Source organism: Eulemur rufifrons, chromosome 1 (genome assembly GCF_041146395.1).
Source record: "Eulemur rufifrons isolate Redbay chromosome 1, OSU_ERuf_1, whole genome shotgun sequence".
NCBI classification, from domain to species: domain Eukaryota; kingdom Metazoa; phylum Chordata; class Mammalia; order Primates; family Lemuridae; genus Eulemur; species Eulemur rufifrons.
The window spans coordinates 8,419,607-8,437,387 of record NC_090983.1 but is presented as its reverse complement, the minus strand read 5'-3'; the positions used below and the strand labels follow the sequence as shown (position 1 = coordinate 8,437,387).

General features: G+C 37.5%; 1 protein-coding gene across 2 annotated transcripts in view; it reads left to right on the top strand.

The window, feature by feature from the left end:
* The window catches only part of LOC138385328 (nuclear autoantigen Sp-100-like), a 46,119-nt gene that overhangs the window by 6,056 nt on the left and 22,282 nt on the right, over positions 1-17,781 (top strand). For both annotated transcript variants that reach the window (XM_069471664.1, XM_069471568.1), the window contains exons 2-6: positions 5,858-6,020; positions 7,101-7,269; positions 9,416-9,499; positions 11,591-11,653; positions 12,063-12,212. In XM_069471664.1, coding sequence (XP_069327765.1) covers positions 5,858-6,020; positions 7,101-7,269; positions 9,416-9,499; positions 11,591-11,653; positions 12,063-12,212 — 629 coding nt within the window. The remainder of the gene's footprint in view (positions 1-5,857; positions 6,021-7,100; positions 7,270-9,415; positions 9,500-11,590; positions 11,654-12,062; positions 12,213-17,781) is intronic.

Here is a 17,781-nt window from a genome sequence, read left to right as displayed (position 1 = left end):
TGCTTGAGCCCAAGAGCTCAAGGACAGCCTAAGCAACACAGTGATACCTCAACTCTACAAAAAATAGAAAAATTAGTAGGGTGGGGTGGTGCCTGAAGTCCTGGGTACTAGGGAGGCTGAGTCAGGAGGATGGCTGGAGCATGGGAGTGTGAGTTTGCAAGAAGCTATTATGATGCCACTGTATTCTGGCCTGCCAACAGAATGAGACTGTGTCTCAAAAAATTTTTTAAAAATTTAAAAAATTCAGTAAAATAAAAAGTAAATAAAGATTGGTTTGGCTATTTGGGGTCTTTTGTTCTTCTGTACAAATTTTAGTTTTGTTTTTCGTGTATCTGTGAAAAATGACCTTTGAATTTTGATAGGCATTGTACTGAATCTATAGATCACTATAGGTAGTAAGGACATTTTAACAATAGTAATTCTTCTGACCCGTGAACACAGGATATTTTTCCATTTATTTGTGTCTTCTGCAGTTTTCTTTCATCAATGTCTTATAATTTTCAGTGTCTAAAGCCCTCACTTTCTTGGTTAAATTTATTCTTAAGACTTTATTCTTTTGATGCTGCTGAATAAAAGATTGCTTAAGTTTTCTTCAGATAATTTATTGTTAGTGTATGGAAACACAACTGATTTTTGTATGTTGATTTTGTGTCCTGCAACTTAACAGAATTCTTTTACTTTTCCTAATAATTTTTTGGTGGATTTTTTCTTTAGGGATTTTTATTAATATATATATATGTGTGTATATATATATATATATATATATATAAAACACCATGTGATCTGGAAGTAGAGACAATTTTACTTTTTTCTTTCTTTCTTTTTTGGATGCTTTTATTTTTTTTTTGCCTAAATGATCTAGCTAGAACCCTCAGTACTGTGTTAAGTAGAAGTGGTAAGAGTGGGCATCCTTGTTTTGTTCCTGGTCTTAGAAGAAAAGCTTTCAGCTTTTTATTGTTTTGTATGTTGTTAGCTATGGGCTCATCATATATGGCCTTTATTGTGTTGAGGTACATTTTTTATACCTAATTTGTTAAAATTTTTATCATAAAAGGATGTTGGATTTTCAAATGCTTTTTCTGCATCTATTACAATGTGCATATAATGTTTGTCTTTTATTCTACTAATGTTGTATATCACATTTATTGATTTACATATGTTGAACCATCCTTGCATCCCAGGGATAAATCCCATTTCATCATGGTGAATGATTCTTTTACCATACTGTTGAATTTGGCTTGCTAGTATTTTGTTGACAAATTTTGCACCTATGTTCATCAGGGATATTGGTCTATAATTTTATTTTCTTGTAGTGTTCTGAGCTGGCTTAGGTATCAGAGTAATTATACTGTCATAAAATGAGTTTGGAAGTGTTTCCTCCTTTTTATTTTGGAGGGGAGGAAAGAGTTTGAGAAGCATCAGTATTAGTTCTTCATTAAATATTTAATAGAATTCACCAGTAAAGCTATCTGGTCCTAATGAAATTGTATTTGCCATTCTAATGGGTGAGAAATGGTTTATCATTGATGTTTTAGTATGTATACACTTGTATGTTTGTTGGACATTTTAATTTTCTTTTCTCTAAGCTGCCTATTCAGATCCATTTGACTTCTTTTGTGACCAAGATTATGCTCAATATTGATATGTATTTCAAAGATACTGAGAAAAAATGTGTACTCTGTTTTTAAGTCACAAGATTAAATAATAAATCATTTTAAATTATCCAGACCCTATATATTTTGCATACATAAAGAGTCAAAAACTAGAGATGAATTGTTTTTATTTTCTTTTTTATTTCAGCATATCATGGGGGTACAAATGCTTAGGTTACGTATATTGACCTTGCCCCACCAAGTCAGAGCTCCAAGCATTTCCATCCCCCAGATGGTGCACACTGCATTCATAATGTGTGTGTATACCCCTCCTCTCCTCCCCCATCCCATCTGCCTGACACCTGATGAATGTTATCACTATATGTGCACTTAAGTGTTGGTCAGTTAAAACCAATTTGATGGTGAGTACATGTGGTGCTTGTTTTTCCATTCTTGGGTTACTTCACTTAGTAGAATGGGTTCCAGCTCTATCCAGGATAATATGAGAGGTGCCATATCACCATTGTTTTTTGTGGCTGAATAGAACTCCATGATATACATATACCAAATTTTATTAATCCACTCATGTATTGATGGGCACTTGAGTTGTTTCCACATCTTTGCAATTGTGAATTGTGCTGCTATAAACATTCAGGTGCAGATGTCTTTTTTATAGAATGTCTTTTGTTCTTTTGGGTAGATGCCCAGTAATGAGATTGCTGGATCAAATGGTAGTTCTACTTGTATCTCTTTGAGGTGTCTCCACATGGCTAGAGGTGAATTGCTTTTCAATGTTCATAAAACATTTGTCCCATTATTTGTTTATTGACTTTTGTTTTGGCATTGATGGGAACATGCTTGCTTTCTTTATTGTTTGCAGTTGCATTCCTTAACTTGCCTATCTTTGATTCAACAAATTTTGTGTCACTTTGTCTTAGTTGTGACCTAGTTGGATTTATGCCTTTCAATATCATTTTTTCATATATATTTAGTGTTATAACTAATCGTTTGTAACTTTTTAAAATTTTATCTTTTATAACTCATTGTCTTTTTCTTTTATCTCTCTAAAAATTCAAACTATGTTATGTGCTTTTTATTTTTCAGTGTTTCATAAGGCTTTATAGGGTTTGAATTTACTCACCTAGTTGTTACTTTTAGCTTTTTAAATTCATTCCTTAGTCTGTATATCTGTAATTGTCATAATTAAATTGGAAACCATATTATTCAAGAATATTGTTTTCATGCTTGAAACAAATCACTTAACTCACATTTCCCTTTACCAGTTAACTCAATATTGTGAGTTTGTTTATAAAATTTGAACCTTTACATTCAAATAGTTACTATTGGAAATTTTTCCCCTATTCCTACAATATCTCTATTTCTGCTATAGTAACTTTTTTGCTCTTTTTAAAATATTATTCTTTCTAATATTGGAATATTTCCTCAACTGTCTGTTGATTTGTGTATCTATTCCTACTTAAGATGAGGCTCTGCAAATGAACCAATGTGATTTAACAATTAAAGAATAAAAATGAAAATCATATGAATATCTCAGTAAATACACTTGATGAAATTCAACATCTGTTCATGATAAAATTCTAAGCAAATTAGGAATAGATAAGAACTCCCTTAGTCTATTTCAAAATACATATTTTTGTATATATAATGTATGTGTGTATATATACATATACATATACATATAACATCATTCTTAATGGTGATACTCAATGCTTTTTCCCTAAAATTGGAAACAAGGCAAGGAAGTCCATGCTCACCATGTCAGCATTGTATTTAAACTCCTAACCAGTGCGATAAGACAAAGGAAATAATTGTCAGAAAAGAATCAGTAAAATAGTCTTTATTTTCTGATGACATAATTATTTTCTATAAAATCTCCCAAAAATCTATAAATACTTTCCTGGAAGTTATACACAAATTTAGCAATACTATAAATGCATGGTTAATATTTTTCAAACCAATTCTATTTCCATATAACACTAATAAGCAATTTAAAAAGCAATACTACTTTAAGTAGCATGAAAAAAAATAAAATAACTAGGAATGCATTTAATGAATGCATGACTTATATACTGAAAACTATAAACAGTGCTAGGTAAAATTAAATAAAACTAAATAAATGAAAAGATATACAATGTTAACAGATTAGAAGCTCAATATTGTTAAGATGTCAGTTCTTCCAAATTTGTCTATGCTTAAAAATGTCTGCCCATCAAAAAACATGCTTAAGGAAAGGAGAGGAAAACCACAGACTGTGAGAACATATTTATAATACATAAATCACAGAAAACATTCCTATCCATATTATATAAAAAATCCTTCTACTCATCAGTAAGTAAAAGAAAACTTAATAAAATAAATGTACCAAAGACTGGGACAGATATGCACACACATATATATACATATATATATCCAATAAGCACATGAAAATATGCTTCACATCATTAGTCATTAAAGAAGAACAAATTAAAACCAAAATAAGATGTCATATCATACACACTAGAATAGCTGAAATTAGAAAGACCATCTCTAATGGTCTTTGAAAAACAGTTTAATAGGTTCTAAAATGGTTACACATGCTCCTACACAATGACCCAGCAATTCTACTCCTAGCTATTTACCCAAGAAAAATGAAAACATCTTACCACAAAAAGACTTCTACAGTTTTATTCATACTAGTTCCAAACTGGATTCAACCCAAATGTCTTTCAACAAGAAAATGAATAAGCAGATTGTGATAGGTTCACAAAATGGAATACGACTCAAAAATAGAAAAAAAAGGACCAAACTGCTATTCAATGCAACAACATGGATGATGAGCAAAAATGGCAGACACAAAAGCATACATTATGTGTTATTCCATTTGTGTGAAATCTAATATCAGTATTAACATATGGTGAAAGAAATGACAGCAATGTTTGCCCCTGAGAGGCTGCCTGGCTGCATGTAGTCAGAATGTGGGTTGACAGGCAGGGGATGGACTATTCTGTTCTTCATTTTTCAAATAACACATCAATTTTTAGCCCTGTGTCTCCCTCTCAATCTCCACTGCCTCTTCAGAGTTCTACAGGGCACACTAATTGCTTTCCTGATCTCTGGAAGCATTCTTCACCTACAGTAGCAAGTCTCTCCTCTGGTTGCAATTTTTCATCTACTCATTGTTCTCTATCATTCTCTTTTGTCATTGTGAATCTAATTCCTTCCTTGGCACTTTAGTGGGGTCTTTAATCAAGGGGAAGATATGCTTCTCCCTTATCTACAATCTTTATAGCCAGAAACATTTTTTACATGAATTAAAAAGCAGTAATGTGAGGGAGGGGAGCAAAAACAATTTTTTTAAAGAAAAAGAAGTAAAAAACAATTAAGTGGTAATATTATTCCCTACTGCATTTTGGGTACTAGGAAATGCTGATAATTCCCTCTGGTTTGACAAAGAAAGCTTATGAGTTGTCATAGCATTTAGGAATATAGAGATGTTGATTAAAATATTATCATAGCAATAAAATGATCAAATAGGAGCCAGAATTACAGACTCAGGTGTAATATTAATTTCACAGGAAACAGCAGTAATTTCTGCAATTAAGATGCTGAAAAATATTCACTATATATAACAATAGCACAAACAAATTTATGTTAACACAAAACAGAACTGGATGTCCCAGGAAATATCATTAATATATTCGTGAAATTCTGATTTTATAGCTAACCATCTCATTGTCATTATTATACCACATAATATTTATGAATTAATTTTATGATTTAGGATGATATTTCTCCCTTAACAGCCTGTTTTTACCTTTCTGAGATTGTTTTTATCTTTCAGAGATTTAATTTTCTTAGTTGTTAATTAAGATGCATTTTCAAGGTTGGAATTTATTTTTATACCATTGTTTTTCATTTCTGTATGGATAACCTGCTTATTCCACCTTGATTTTATAGGAATTTAGATTTTTTAATTAAAAAATATTCTAGTTATGTTTAGGTGAAGATATCTTTACAATGCCTTTGATCAGGATGGACAGGAATTTTTCAGTCCTATGTAATAGTCTTTCATAACCTGCATGTTTTCTTCTATTCTGTCTTTTTTGTTGTTGCTTCAATTCCATTTGCTCTGGCCTCTACTCAGGACCACCTGTTTTATATGTGTTGGTTCATCATAGCCTATCATTTATATATAAAATATTACATCCTCCACAGACATATCGGAATTCTCATGACTGTTTTTACATGGTATCCTTTTTCCCTAGGATGTCCACAGAAGAGCAGAACATAGATGGGAGGCTTAACTATGACCTTATATTCAGTTACTTCAAAAGATTGAAGGTGAAGATTTCACATGCAATAGAAAAGACATTTCCATTCCTTCAGCTCCTCCGTGACCATGAATTCATCACAAACGAAATGTTTGAAGTAAGTAAAGTTTATAATGTCACAATCTGGTAAACCAGCTCCAAAGTAAATTGGGCTTTGATATCCTAGACCCAAGCTTTGTGGTACAAGTAGCTCACTGAGTGGTGTTCTATGAGTGGGATATCTTTTCAAGTATTTCTGTAAGTGCTTCTGTAAGGCAGAAGGGGAGGGGAGAAGCAGAAATCACCAAAGATGATCCTGCTTCTAACTGAAGGAATGGTGTCCATGGCACCCTCTGGTGTCAGGGTGAACGGCACTGGAAATAAGGTGGGTCAGAAACAGGTATACTCCGTAAACGTACACTGTCCAGTAGGGAAACACAAAATAGAATATAAATTAAAAATAATTTTAATGAATTGACGCCTAATTTTAATAAATTGATTTACTGAAACAGTAAGTAACATGGCGTTTTATTTCAATTAATATCAATTTAAAATATCTCGATTTAAGAACATTAAAACCCACAGGAATTAGCGTATGGTTAGGACAAATTTGGGAGTAGATGTTTGCTATTCTTTCTCCAACATCTTTCAGATTTCTTTTTCTTTCCTTCTTTAATTTTTTTAATTTTGGTAGTTTCACCAATAGGCCCTGTTGGAGACACAGAACAGCAAGTCTTCCCTTTGCCTATGAGTATGCCTCCTCTGGCCAAGCTGACAGCAAGGGGAGAATGGTCACCTGGTTTCCCTGAGCCCTTCAGGCCAAGTCATTCCTGGGAAAGGGCAGAGAGTGTCCATCAAACAGAACAGCCACTCATCACCTACTAAGTCTACTCCTAAACATCTCAGCCAGGCTCTTAAAGGGCTACACATCCTTTAACTTTAACCCACTTTTATTCTTCAAAATTGCTCCTTTTTACATCTAATAAGTGAGGGTGAAGAGATCAGACTCATCAATGGGTAATTTTAAGGAGAAAGGCTTTAAGTGTTTCTTTTAGTAGTTGTGTGAATATTAAAAAATTATAAAATTTTATAAAAGAAAATACCTATGAAGGGAAATTGGAATACATTAATCATAAAATTACTTTCCAATGCTCGTTGAAATCTGTACTTATATTTTTTCCATTCAATATTTTTTAAGGATTGCGAAACATCTTGTAGAAACCTGGTCCCTATAAATAACGTGGTGTACAATGTTCTCGACGAGCTGGAGAAGAAATTTAATCTAGAAGTTCTGAAGATATTGTTCAACGAAGACAACATAAAGGAATATCCTGATTTAATTCCCATTTATGAAATCTTCTTAAATGGTACTTAGGTTTATTACCTACCTTTTGAGGTCCAGGGCCAATTTTTTTCAATAAGCATATATTGATCTTCTACCATGTGCCACACACTGTGCTGAGCAGTGGGGATATAGTAGTTAACAAAACAGGCATGTCATGAGCCTTCTTGAAGCTTATGGTACAACAGCCACCTGGAGGTCTGCTTAACTGGACATTTAGACTCAGAAGACAAGCAGAGCCACATTGGCATCAGGTTTACTTAGAAGAACATAGAATAAGCATCACAGAATCCCGACAGGGCAGCATCAGTTGCTTCTCTTCAGCAGAAGCCCCTATGCTGATCTACACAGCAGTCCACCAATTGACTGCTACCTGCCTTGAGTGACAGCTCTGCTATGGTTGTAGGATCCACCTTGGCCTAGCACCACAGGCCTGTGGGAGTCAATATCTCTTATCATAACTCCATAGTCATAGCTTTCAGGGACCCCACAACAGATAAGCTGAGTTACAAGAGTTACCACACTGAAGAAAGGCCAAAGTTGCCACTTCACACCAGACATTTGTAGTTCATACTTAGTCTTTCCCAGTCTGCCAGTCATGGGTGTTTTCTAAGCCCAGTGTTTGCCTCATAACACAGCAATAAGGCCACAATTTCCAAAGTAACAAACAAGGAAGTTAACCCTGGGTCAAAGGTGCCTTTAATAAAGGTAAATTTACCCTTTATCCACAAGAGGTGAAGCAAACATTAACCAAATAATCACAAAACTGATTGCTCTGCCAGGGATTATTTTTGGTGCTATACAAAACTAACGGTTTGACTCTAGACTTTTCCCTGAGAAGGCATATTTTACTGTTTTATTGGGACACAGTGAAGACGTTGCCCTCCATTTGTTTTACGTGGCTAGAAAACTTTTTATTCCAACACAGTTTGGTCTCAGCCAAGTTCTCCAAATAAGGCTAGACACATCACAAGAAAGGCGGGCACATTCCCTGAGCAGGGTGGATGCTGTGGGAACAGGAATATAAGTGCGAGAGCATATCCGCGGAACAGAACAAATTAGATTTGGCCAAATCCAAGAGTGCAAAGCAGTGTAGGAGTTTATTCAACAGAAATCAGTTGAAGAAAACATTTTGAAGGGTCTGGCAATTAAAGCTAAGGAATTTGAAATTTATTTAAGAGGCCATAAAGCAATACTATAGGTTTATAAGCAAGGCAAGAATTTTAAGCAGGTATATATGGCTTGTTGATTTATATCAATAGTAACCTCATCTAATTAAGAATAAAATTATTTCTATACCAAGTCATTCAAATCAGAAAAGGAAATTAAAGAAATCCAAATACTTGGGTACAAATTTCAAGTCAATATTGTATTTGTAACCAGGACATCCCCACCTTTACTGCTCACATCTCAGAGGCTCTGATCATCTTTGTGGACTACGGGACTGCCCCCTCCCTGGTCTCCAAGCAGCTCCTTGTGCTTGCCATACAGGGGCAGGGAGGCTCACGCTGGGCAGGGAGGCTCACGCTGGGCAGGGAGGCTCACGCTGGCCAGGACACTGCCCACCACCTTGCTCAGTCAATCCCCTTTCCCTCAGGGAGACGCTGTTTCCTCCTGGACCCTGAAGTCCACACAAGCTGCCCCCATGTCCTCTGTTATGTTTCTTTGGGAATCGCTCATCCTCCCTGACCCAATTAAGCCAAAACCTTCTTCTTTTGTAGCCCCATTACTAAGGCTGTTGGAGTTTTTATTTTATAATCAGCTCTCTAGAACCCAAGACCTTCTCCCCAAGAAATCCCTGTTTCTTCCTTAGTTTGAACAGTTCAGAACAAACATTTCACTTTTATCAGTTATTTTGAAATGTGCTCTCCCTGCCATCTGAAAATGTTTTGGTGAGTAACATGGCTCACAATGTTTTTACTTCTCTTTTAGCCTTAAATCTTGAGTATCTCTTTTCTGTGTGGGAAACAAAGCCTTTCTTGATAGGGTCTTCTCATTTCTGTCCCAGCGGAGGGTGGGAGAACATTGAGTCATGTGGGACCCACTGAGCTCTGAGTGACCCAAAGGGCTGAAAGTTCCTAAATGTATAATTTACATATGTTGTTGGTGGTCTCTGATAGAGATAACTAACTGCCTTCTCTCTCCCGCTGACTCTGTCTCCGGCTCTTCAGTGCTCCCAGACAAATGGCATCTACAAGAAATTGATGAAGAAGGGAGAGAGGAGAGGCCCAGCGGCCAACTATGCCTTGAACAAGGTAATAACGACAGGACAGAATTTTCTCAGCTCCTAAGAGGAAAAGGGGCCCGAGGTGCTGAGTGGAGACTGTGAGTCGGGGAAGAATGAGGAGGGACCATGGGGACGGCAGGGAGGGGAGTCTGTGTGAGCTCCCACCCAGGCGTGGGTCCTGGAGGAGCAGCCATCACAAGACACCGCTGGCCCAATAACCAGGATGAAGGGACGGGAGTGAGTCAGTAGCCAGACTGCAAGACACTAACTGCCTGGAAGTGATGGTGATGTAGCCAGGTCCCTGCAGGAGAAGATCCCTGTGAAGCTGTGAGGGGCTAAGAACTATGGCCCATGGTCAATACTAAAGAGAAGACTCTGGGTGAAAGAAAAACACCTGTCTTAGCTATCTGAGCCCTCACACTCACAGCACTTCTGACAGCACATGTAGGAGAGTTTTCCCCACACCAACCAGTTCTCCAGTTCTCTTCAGATGCCAAGTGTCCTATGATTTACTTCAGTTCTACCAGGGTTAGCACAGACTCTGCATGTTAAGGGCTCAATCTCACAAGACTGTCCCTCTCTTCAGACACCTGGCGTGGGTCTCAGGTTGTGACCTGTGCTCCTTACCAACTGGCTATAAGTCAAGAGGGTCCCATGACCTCCTCTTTGAGTTTGATACTTTGCTAGCACAGATCACAGAACTCAAGCAAACATTTACATGTTTGCCAATTTATTATAAAAAAATACAACTCAAGAACAGCCAAATTAAAGAGATGCATAAGGCCATGTATTGGGAAGGGGCACACGGCTTCCGTACCCTCTTTGGGTGAACCACCCTCCCAGCACTTCCATCTGTTTGCCAACCCGGAAGCACTTGCAATCCAGTCATCTAGGGTGGTTATAGAAATTCCATTATATGGTCATGATTGATCAAATAATTGGCTATAGCTGGGCTGAAAATCCCAATTCTTTAATCATGTGTTCATTTCACCCCCCACCAAGTCTCCATCATTAGAGGTTTTACAAAAGTCACCTTCTTAACATAACCTCAGGTGTGGTTGAAAGGGGCTTGTTTTATGGATTACAAAAGATGCTCTTTTCACCCTTAACACTTAGGATATTACTAAGGTTTTAGGAACTCCGGCCAGGAGCAGAGGAAGACCAAAATACATCTTTCTTATGACATCACAATATCACACTTGGTGATGGCAGAAGAAAGGACTGATTTAAATGTGGGGGTGTTGTTCAAGAGCAGGAATATTCACAGAGAAAGGAAGTCAGGTGGAGAGTCACAGAGGAAGTGGTTCACATGTGGAGAAGAGGACATGAGTACTCTGAGAGAGGAAAGGCGGGGAGGAGGGGAAAGGAAAGACAGAAGAAAAGAGCTCTTTAGCAGCAGCTCACTCTGAATAAACATCTGCTCTGTGGCAGTTGATGCTTTAGTACTCACGGCTGCCACTGGAGATTAGTGTTACTTACTTGCCCATCTTGCAGATAAGGAAACTGAAATCTAGGGAGACCACGTGTGGATATTGCCTAGGGTCAGATGAGCAAGGATGAACCCAGGCATTCTGACCCCGGGGCCTGTGTCTTAACCCTGTGCTGCTACCCAGGTAATCTAACAGAAAAGGCAGAAACATGGAACACAAATAGGGACATATATCCAGAGACAAAAATACAGAGAAACGAATAGCAAGAGCTTCAGGAAGTGGAGGCAAATCAGATGCTGAATCCTAATGGAAAAGCTGTCAGGAAAGAGTGAACAGATGGGGGGTGGGTGCAGGCAGGGTATGAAAAGGGGTGGGGCCGAGGCAACCAGGACCTGGCAGGAACTGAGGGAGGGCCCAGGGCAGGGCAGCTCTGGGACAAAGGCAGGTTCACTTTGACCAGGGATGTCAAGACAAGCCATGGCCGGTTACCAGGGTGCGAGGTGGCCTGGCCGAGGCCTCTCAGCTGGGGGTGGGGTGGACCTGGTGGATCTGCCAGCTCCTGATGGGCTCTGCACTGAGACTTAGAGGGGTCTTTAACTTCTACAGTATAAAGACTAAAAAGGGACTAGGGGAGAATGATGAAACCATAGTTCAATTTCTGAAATAAACTTCTAATTTCTCTCCCCCAGGAAATGGTGAAAACTCTTTTCTAAGCCTGCCTGGACCACACTCAGATTCCTCCTTTTCCACTGGTCTGTTCCTATTGACTGTTCTGTCCTTTGTTGCCTTATCCCATTCTGGAATGTGCTGTGGGGCTGCCTCTTTGTGTAACTGATTGCCCGGAACTTTCAGCCTTTGCATCTGCCATGTTTCAAGTTCAGGATTTAAATAACAGGCCTTTACCCTCTGGGTTACCTGGGAGGGTTTCTTCTTCCCATACCCCTTGGACACACCTGCTGCCAGTTCCTGCTGGCTCTGGACCTGGATGTTTTACTGATGAGCTTGAGTCACAGTTTTCTGCCTGTGTCTGCTTAACTGTGGCTATGGCCTTGCTGCTTTGACCTCCACCAGCGGTGGCCCATGCTGTGGTGGTTGGAGGGGACAAGGAGTGATGAACAGCAGGGGAAAAATAAAATATCTATGAATCAAAACATGGTTTAGGTACACCACCACCTGAGAGTGGACTCTTGGAGCACCTCTGTGAAACAGAACAGGCAAACACAAGGAGAAATGACACAACTGGAGACAAAAATGATGCACTAGGAGGCCAACAAGCAAATCAGCAATGTGCCCAAGAGGCTGAGCCAGCAGGTAAGACTGACTGACAGGGTTTGCATGAGTGTGGAGGGGCTGGGGCCCCTGGCTGAGGGCAGGGCATTGGACTAATATAGGGCAGAGAGAGACAGTTATTTAACAAAGGGGAAAATCACACAGACACAGAGAGCGCAGGAATGGAGCCTGATATCCTGATGATGCAGATCTGGAGGAAGAACCTTAGGAAGAAAACTGGGAGACAAGGGAGAAAGTGTTGCAGAGCCTCACCAGGGAAGAGAAACATGCTTGAAGCTCTGACTTGGAGGGAGAGGGGACAAGGGCAATATGTGTAACCTAAACTTTTGTACCCCCATAATATGCTGAAATTTTAAAAAAAGTTGCTAATTTAATATTCCAAAAATGTTTATACATAAATGTGATTAAGAAAAAAAAAGGTCATATCATCTGTACATAGGGACAATTTAACTTCTCCTTTTCCAATTTGGATGCCTTTTATTTCTTTCTCTTGCCTAATCGCTCTAGATAAGACTTGCAGTACTATATTGAGTAGAAGTGGTGAAGAGATGGCATCCTAATCTTATTCCAGATCTTAGAGGGAATGCTTTCAACTTTTCACCATGGACTATGATGTTAGCTTTGGGCTTGTCATATATGGCCTTTATTGTGTTGTAGTACATTTCTTCTATAGCTATTAATAATTGGTTGAGAGGTTTTATCATGTTGAGAGTTTTTATCAAGAAAGAATGTTGAATCTTATCAAATGCTTTTTTTGCATCTATTGAGATGATTATATGGTTTTTGTCCTTCAATTCTAATACTGCAGGGTGTGACTTTTATAGATTCGTGTACATTAACCCATCATTGCATCCTGGGGACAAATCCCACTTCATCATAGTGTATATCTCTTTAATGTGCTATTGAATTTGATTTGCTAGCATTTTGTTGAGAATTTTTCATCTATGTTTATCAGGGGTTGGGCCTGTAATTTTCTTTTCTTATATTGTTCTTATCTGGCTTTGGTATCAGAGTAATGCTGACCTCATAAAATGAGTTTGGAAGTATCCTTTCTTCTGCAGTTTTATAGAAGATTTAGAGAAGAATTGGTATTAGTTCTTTAAGTGTTTGCTAGAACTTAGCAGTGTAACCATCTGGTCCTGGCCTTTTGTTTCATAGGAGTATTTGATTATGGCTTAAATCTCCTTAGTTCTTATTTTTATTTTTATTTTTTTTTATTTCAGCTTATTATGGGGGGTACAAAAGTTCAGGTTACATACGTTGCCCATGTACTGCCTATCCCCCCAAGTCAGAGCTCCAGGCGTGTCCATTCCCCAGACAGTGCGCATTGCACTCATCATGTAGGTATACACCCACCCCCTTCTCGCACACTCTCCTCCCGGAGTCAGCACCTTCAAGCGTGACCATTCCCCAGACGGTACGCAATGCACTCATTATGTAGGCATACACCCATCCCCTCCCCCCACCCCCCACCTCAGTCTGATATCCTATTGGTATTATTCCCAGATGTGTATTTAGTTGATGATCAGGGAAACCAATTTTCTGGTGAGTACATATGATGCTTGTTTTTCCATTCTTGGGATACTTCACTTAATAGAATGGGTTCCAACTCTCTCCAGGAGAACCAAAGAGACGTTGTATCACTGTTATTTCTTATAGCTGAGTAATACTCCATGGTATACATATACCATAATTTACTAATCCAATCATGAATTGATGGGCATTTGGGTTGTTTCCACATCTTTGCCATTGTGAATTGTGCTGCTATAAACATTTGGGTACAGGTGTCTTTGAATGACTTATGTTCCTTTGGGTAGATGCCCAATAATGGGATTGCTGGATCGAATGGTAGGTCTATTTGAATCTGTTTAAGGTATCTCCGTAATGCTTTCCACAGAAGTTGCACTAGTTTGCAGTCCCACCAGCAGTATATGAGTGTTCCTGTCTCTCCGCATCCATGCCAACATGTGTTGTTTTGGGACTTTTTGATAAAGGCCATTCTCACTGGGGTTAAGTGATATCTCATTGTGGTTTTGATTTGCATTTCTCTGATGATTAGGGATGTTGAGGATTTTTTCATATGTTTGTTAGCCATTCTTATATCTTCTTTTGAAAAATTTCTATTCATGTCGTTTGCCTACTTGTTGATAGGGTTGTTTGATTTTTTTCTTGCTGATTTTCCTGAGTTCTAAATAGATTCTTGTTATCAGTCCTTTATCTGATGTGTAGTATGCGAAAATTTTTTCCCATTCTGTAGGTGGTCTGTTTATTCTCATGACTGTTTCTTTGGCTGTGCAGAAGCTTTTTAATTTAATCAGGTCCCATTCATTTATTTTTGTTGTTGCTGTGGTTGCCTTAGGGGTCTTCTTCATAAATTCTTTTTTTTTTTTTTTTTTTTTTTGAGACAGAGTCTCACTCTGTTGCCTGGGCTAGAGTGAGTGCCGTGGCGTCAGCCTAGCTCACAGCAACCTCAAACTCCTGGGCTCAAGTGATCCTACTGCCTCAGCCTCCCAAGTAGCTGGGACTACAGGCATGTACCACCATGCCCGGCTAATTTTTTCTATATATATATTTTAGTTGGCCAGATAATTTCTTTCTATTTTTTTAGTAGAGACCGGGTCTCGCTCTTGCTCAGGCTGGTCTCGAACTCCTGACCTTGAGCGATCCACCCACCTCGGCCTCCCAGAGTGCTAGGATTACAGGAATGAGCCACCGCGCCCGGCCCTTCATAAATTCTTTGCCTAGGCCAAAGTCTGTAAGAGTCTTTCCTACATTTTCTTCTAGAATTCTAATCATTTCACACCTAAGATTTAAGTCTGCTATCCATTATCCACCATGATTTGATTTTTGTGAGAGATGAAAGCTGTGGGTCCTGTTTCAGTCTTCTACATGTGGCTATCCAATTTTCCCAGCACCATTTATTGAATAGGGATTCTTGTACCCAGAATATGTTTTTGTCTGCTTTGTCAAAGATTAGATGTCTATATAAGGATGGTTTTATATTTGGATTTTCTGTTCTGTTCCACTGGTCTGTGTCCCTGCACTTGTGCCAATACCAGGCAGTTTTAAGAACCACAGCCTTGTAGTATAGTTTGAAGTCTGGCAAATTAATACCTCCCATTTTGTTTTTATTGCTTAAAATTGCTTTTGCTATACGGGGTCTTCTCTGATTTCATACAAAGTGTATAATTATTTTTTCTATATCTGTGAAAAATGATGTTGGTAATTTAATAGGGATTGCATTGAATCTGTAGATCACTTTGGGTAGTATAGACATTTTAACAATGTTGATTCTTCTGATCCACAAGCATTGTATGGTTTTCCACCTATTTACAAGTTCTGCTATTTCCTTCCTCTGTGTTTCATAGTTTTCCCTATAGATGTAATTCACCACATAAATAGAAGCAAAAATAAAAACCATATGATCTTCTCAATAGATGCAGAAATAGCATTTGACAAAATTCAACACCCTTTTATGATAAGAACGCTTAACAAAATAGGCATAGATGGAACCTACCTAAAAATGATACAAGCCATATATGACAAACCCACAGCCAACATCATACCGAATGGGGAAAAATTGAAAGCATTCCCACTTAGAACTGGAACCAGACAAGGCTTCCCACTGTCCCCATTACTTTTCAGCATAGTATTGGAAGTCTTTGCGAGAGCTATCAGGCAAGAGAGCAGAATCAAGGGAGTCCAAATAGGGAAAGAAGAGATCAAACTCTCACTCTTTGCTGATGATATGATGTTATATCTGGAAAACCCCAAGGATTCAACCAAGAGACTCCTGGAATTGATTAACGAATACAGCAAAGTCTCAGGTTACAAAATCAATACACACAAATGAGAGGCATTCATATATGCCAATAACAGTCAATCGGAGAACCAAATTAAAGACTCAATACCCTTAAAAATAGCAACAAAGAAAATAAAATATCTAGGAATATATTTAACTAAAGAGGTAAAGTTCTTATTGATCTTTTCAAATTTTTCGAATTCTTTGTGATTCAGTCTTTGTAGATTTTGTGTATCTAGTAATTTGTTCATTTCTTCTAGATTATCCAATTTGTTTGTATATAATTGTTCATAGTAGTTTCTTATGATCCTTTGTATTCTGTGGTATGAGTTGTATTGTCTCCTCTTCCATTTTGATTTTATTCATTTGAGTCTTCTCTCTTTTTTCTTAGTCTATATATAGGCTTGTCAAATTTGTTCATCTTTTCACAAAACCAGCTCTTTGTTTCTTGATCTTTTTATTGTTTTTCTAGTCTCTATCCCATTTATCTCTGATCCAAGATTTATTACTTACTTCTTTCTGCTAATTTTAGGCTTGGTTTTTCTTCTTGCTCTAGTTTCTTGAGGTATAGATTATTTGAGATCTTTCCTCTTTCTTGAGGTAGGTGTTTATTGCTATAAACTTTTGCCTTTAGAACTGCTCTTGATGAATCCCATAAGTTTGGTGTATTATATTTCCATTTTCATTTGTCTCAAGATATTTTTAAATTTCCCTTTTAATTTATTCATTGACCTACTGGTTGTCATTGGCATAATTTCTGTGTGTTTGTGAATTTTCTAAATTCCTCCTGTTACTGATTTCTAGTTTCATAACTTGTGGTCAAAAAAGATACTTGATATAATTTCAACTTTCTTGGCTTTCTTAAGACTTGTCTTGAAGGCTAACATATGATCTATCCTGGGGAATATTCCATATACAATTAAGAAGAATGTATATTCTTCTGCTGTTGGATAGAATGTTCTATATAAACCTGTTAGGTACATTTGTCTAAAGTGTATTTTAAGTCCAATGTTTCCTTAACGATTCTGTGTCTCGGTGATTTGTCTATTCTGAAAGCAGTGTGTTGAAGTTCCCTACTATACTTGTTACAGTCTATCTTTCCTTCAGATCTATTAATATTTGCTTTAGGTATTTCGTTGCTTGGGTGTTGCGTGCATTTGATTTTTAATTATTATATCATCTTGAAGAATTGACTCCTTCATGATTCCATAATGATCTTTTTGTCTTCATTTATAGTATTTGGTTTAAAGTTTATTTTACCTGATGTAAGCATAGCTACATCTTCTTTCTTTGGTTTCCATTTGCATGGAGTGTCTTTTTCCATCTTTCACTCTCAGTCTATGTGTGCCCTTAAAGGTGAAGTGAGACTGTTGTAGGCTGCATATATTTGAGCAATATTTTTATTCACAGTCTATGTCTGTTGATAGGATAATTTAATCCATTTAAATTTAAGGTAATTATTGATAGGTAAGTAATTACTACTGCCCTTTTGTTAATTGTTTTCTGGTTGTTTTGTAAATCCTTTATTCCTTTCTTCCTTTTTTGGTCTCTTCCTTTGTGAATAGGTGATTTTTCTCTACTGGTAAACTTTGATTTCTTTTCATCTTTTGTGTATTTTCTACAGGTTTGTTTGTGGTTACCATGAAACTTACAAAAAACATCATATAGTTATAACAGGTTATTTTAAGCTGATAATAACTTAACTTTGATCACATACAAAGATTCTGTACTTTACCTCTTCACATAAAATATTCGATGTCATAATTTACATCGTTTTATACTGTGTAT